General features: G+C 38.4%; 1 protein-coding gene across 1 annotated transcript in view; it reads right to left on the bottom strand.

Moving 5' to 3' along the window:
* LOC100546087 (dystrobrevin alpha-like) overlaps positions 1-1279 on the bottom strand; it is a 24657-nt gene extending 23378 nt beyond the window's left edge. Inside the window, exon 1 of the mRNA XM_019614344.1 lies at positions 1208-1279. Coding sequence (XP_019469889.1) covers positions 1208-1279 — 72 coding nt within the window. The remainder of the gene's footprint in view (positions 1-1207) is intronic.
* Positions 1280-4711: the final 3432 nt, after the last annotated feature.

Here is a 4711-nt window from a genome sequence, read left to right as displayed (position 1 = left end):
AAAAAAAAGAGAGAGAGAGAACCCATAAACAGCACCAGTTCTGTGGAAACCAAGACTTTGGCTATTTTTGTGGCACTTGGTAGTGAAACTTAGCATTTGGCAGAAAAACTTGTAGACTAGTGATCCTCAAATACTTCCCATGTTTTGGGAGCAATGACTGAAAACAAAATAAAATGTGACTTCATTCTTTCTAAATTGAAAGGTCACAAAAGAAAATCTGGATGGCTACAAGTAAATTGATTGGAGAAAAAAGTTAACTTTTCAGATACACGTCTTTGGTAGCTTACTCCATTTTTTAAGAAGTCCAGGCTTTCTTCCATTTTGCCAAAAGCCTGATGGGAGCTCCAAAAAAGGCATTTCCAAGGTTCAGTCCCTTCTTGCTAGTTTCTTACAATTACACTTTACCAGCAGTAAGCTCAGAGCTAGGAAACCAGTGCAAGAGAGATATTTTTATGCCGACCATTACTCTTGATACGTCCCAGCTGCACCCTCTCTACGTTGCTGTGATCGTTTCTTAGTACTTCAGTAGGTGATTACTAATATTTTCACCCAGGCATCTTATAAACAAATACAGATGCATCTAGAAAAGCATTGTACCAACAGAAGCACCTATGTTGAATAGCAACAAGCCTTCATAGCACAGATTTTCATTTCAGGACGTACATAGTAACCTATGAGACCTCTGCTGAACAGAATAGTTTCTAAGCATTTATGTGCAGGTGTATAAAAGGAAACTGTGATACAATTCAAACCAGAATTATGACAGGATTCCTGGGTGTATCAAAGAGTTCTGACTAAGCCACAGTAATTATGCAATTAAGCATAGCATATCTTTTATTTGTACATTTGAAAAGTTAATATTGGGGTGGCTAACAAACAGCAGCACCATAACAAAAACCACAATAACCTCAATGTTGCAGACAGGTAGCACAAATTAGTCCTTAAAACCATCACTCTTAAAGACCAGATCACCCTATAACAAATACTAACCTCCCCAAAGTCTACAAAATTTGGGGATATTTAAGGTTGTTTTTTTCCCCCACTTGGATTAGCATTACAGGAATGCAAAACTATGGAGAACAAAACTTCAATTATACACAGCAAAGAAAATACAGGCCTTTGAAATTACAGTAGTACTCAGGTCTCTACCTCAGATGTATTATGCACAAAAAGGAACTAAGCTAGTAAAGCAAACTCCATGACTTACCTTACTTCGCTGTTTCAAAGATGTATTTGGAGGACTATTCCCATTACGTGAGTCTTTATGAAGCCTTGACATATTAACAATTGAAAAAAAGAAACAACAAATAAACAAACAAACCTGCTAAATAAAACTGACAGTTGTCAGAGACTGGTAAATAGAAAAAAGAGCTTCCCTAGAAACCTCCTTATAAACCTCACCATGGGTGTAGCTAAATGTCTGGCTCCACCCTTCATCCCACCCAGAAACTCAGCCTGTAATAAAGTTTGAAGCAAGATGATTGTGTTGTCAACTTCTCGTGTGCTCTGTTTACTAGTGAAAAAAAATAAGTAGATAGCTAGTTGACAGCTTTACAAGATAATGGTAAAATGTAGGTAAATAAAATTAACCTTGTCCTAATATTTGCATTTTCTGCCATATGGTCTAGAAAAGTTAGGCGGGTGAGCTTGTTTGGTTGCTTGCCTTTTAGAAGCACTGATGTAGCAAATTGAGTGAGGCCTAAGAGCTTTTAGTATTTATTTGTATTGGAAGAGCATCAAATTTTAAACCAAACATATCTATGAAGTTGCAGCAATCTCTACTTACACCAGCACAACCTCTCAAAAGCCTCCACCACCAGTGGAGGTGTCTTCTGTCTTCATCACTGACATCATGAAGATGATGCAAGATTAAAAACCTTTGCAAACCCCATTAAAACATACATGTGCCATGGATGCACAGGGAACAGAACTTCTAAAAATTAGATTCTGTTCTTTGTCTTCTAACTACTCCAATTTTTAAAGAAAACAACAACAAAACTTTTTCCTCAAGGTCTAATTCAAGGGAGTAAAGAGATGCACTAGGATGTTACATCCTTAGTGGTTATATACTGCTTTGGAGTGTAGTATAAACACATCAAGAGGTATGTTCCTATTTCTTGCTCAGTATTTTGTACCCTCCCAATTCATATTTTTTTCTTTTTTAAAATTGCAGGTATAAGGAACTATAAATTCACAGCGGTTAGGCTCTTCTTCCGTGAATAATTGAGGTTATCCTGGCACTCCTGCAGGAGATTGGGTGTGAAATTGGAGTTCTTGAGTTGCTTGGCAGGAGCCCAACTATGCTTCTATTATCTGAGTTTGCCATCAAGGGAGTGATTAGGAGATTATGTTCTTGTTAACAAGATCTGTGCAAGTAATGGCTATTATGCCCAACATTTCCTGTATTTAAGTTGAAGTGATTGCCCCATCTTGATATGGAGAGGTATTTTCCTGAATCATCATCATAGAATGGTTTGAGATGGAAGGGAACTTAAAGCTCATCCAGTCCCAACGCCTGCCATGGGCAGGGCTGCCTCCCACCAGATTAGACTGCTGAGGGCCCCATCCAACCTGGCTTTGGATGCCTCCAGGGATGGATCAAGTCTTAACTTTAATAAGTATTAAAATAACATGCATTCCTTCTCACAAAACCAGTCCACTTTTGTCAGAAAATGCTAATTGGCCATTAAAATACATGTATCCATATGGAACTTTTGCTATAACATTAAAATATAAGCTTAATATTGTCTGTGTTCCAGTCCTCACGAAGTATCAGATGGAGGAAAAAAACAATCAAATAAAAGATACTGCTTAATAAGCTACAGCTTTTACTTTTAATTCCTTCTGTACCTCTGCAAGCAAGAGAAAGCATCTTTTGCTTTAAACTCAATAATTAAAGGACAGATATTTATGTCTCTTCCTGTGGCTGAAAGAACGTAATCTCATGTCATACTTATGTGAATACAAAAACTCTGCAGTTTTTTCCAGGGTCAATAAAAGCATTTCATCTTTAAAGAAAGTCTGATGATTCTGGGAAAAAAGATATAATCTTAGTGAGCTCACAAATTAAGCATAGCATGCAAGAGCAAAAAAAAAAACAATTATATTTAAATATCAAGTTGGAGGAAATATAATAAATTGCATTTGCTTTCCTACCACCCTAAGGTCCCATAGCAGGCTTCCTCTCCACCCGCTTCAGCAATAACAAAGCAGATTAGCCCTGACACCCATGGTTGAATTCTCCCTTATTTTGGGCTGATGTTCACAAGGACAGTGGGGGAATCCAGAGGTGAGGTGTGGGTGAAGGAAGGAGGAACATCAGAAGAGATGAGCAAAATCAGAAATCACAAGATAAGTACTGCTGTGCTCTGTGCAGTGAACCCTATACCTAGGTTAGCACTTGGATCTAGCTTCTGTTAGAAATACTGGAAGGTGAGATAACAGAGAGACTTTAATTTTTACAGGTACTGCTGTTTTGGCTGGTAGTAACTATTCTCTATTAGTAAAACATGAAATGATAAAATGGCATGGCCTGAGCTGTAGCAGCTAGCAACTAAAACCAGGGGAGAAAAAACTCTGTGCTTCAGATTGGCTTCTAATTAACCTTGCACATGAAAAAAAAAATATCTGATTTTCTGAGTATGGCCAATGCCTCTTCCAACTACAAAAGCACACCTGCACTGCCTACTAGAACTACTTTATTACATTTCTAAAGGCAAACAAAACATTCTGCAGCTGTACAAGCAGTCACACTTGTTGCTGTTACAGCCATGAGAAATTGGTAAAGCTCAGTTGACCAGATTATATTTTAGCATCCAAAACTAGAAGAGATGAATGCAAACAAGCAATTAGGTGTCCAGTGGGTCAGCACTTACTGGGAGTTCATCTCAGCAATACCCACCTCCATCAATGCCATCTGGCTTTTACCAGCAACTACTGTGCAAAGGCAAGACTTAAAAACACATCTGCTTTCCTGAGCAATGGTAATTACAAGTGCTCCCCAAAATGTGCGTTGGAGTAAGTCATAAGTAGGATCCTACCGCAGTAGTGTACAAACTAGAGATGAAAAGAGGAGGTTGCCCATTGCCCCAACAAAGTCAGAGATGGGGAGGGGGGGGGAAACAAGCTGGCAGAATTACTGATAAGAGGAAGTGGTGCAGTCAGGATGCAGTTAGGAGGAAGAGAAATAGATAAAGAATGTGAAAACTACTCAAGAGGGATTGTATGAGAAAGGAGCGCAGTGCATGAAAAGGCAGCAGTGTATGAGAGCAGAGCACCTTCCAGGCACAAAGAAGAGTATTAAATGTAGAAAGTGCTGAAAGCTTGGACCGCTTTTTTGTTTGTTTGTTTGTTTTTTAATCTGGAATTATTTAATCTATATTTCAAAAAAATTTCCAAGAGACAGCAAACTAAGAGCTATTGTTCAGAACTTCAGCAAATGCAGTTTTCCTCTGATATTCCCCAGACTGTTTCAGCTGCACCTTTGCTTCTTACAGAATGTATATTCCTAACAAGTTTCCTGTGGCTTGCTAAGGTGACACAAAGATCTTCACAAACAGCTGTCAACGTGTACTCTCCTGTATCTCTAACTTCCCATTTCTTTGCAAGCATTTCTCATGATGATGTTTGACACCAAAGCACATGAGGCTGTTAAAGGATTAATGGAGTTGAAAGAAGTGGAAGGGAAGTGCCTATAAAAAGTTATTGCAAC

This window comes from Meleagris gallopavo, chromosome 3 (genome assembly GCF_000146605.3).
Source record: "Meleagris gallopavo isolate NT-WF06-2002-E0010 breed Aviagen turkey brand Nicholas breeding stock chromosome 3, Turkey_5.1, whole genome shotgun sequence".
In the NCBI taxonomy this organism is placed as follows: domain Eukaryota; kingdom Metazoa; phylum Chordata; class Aves; order Galliformes; family Phasianidae; genus Meleagris; species Meleagris gallopavo.
The sequence above is the reverse complement of the archived record's forward strand: the minus strand, read 5'-3'. Positions and strand labels throughout refer to the sequence as shown.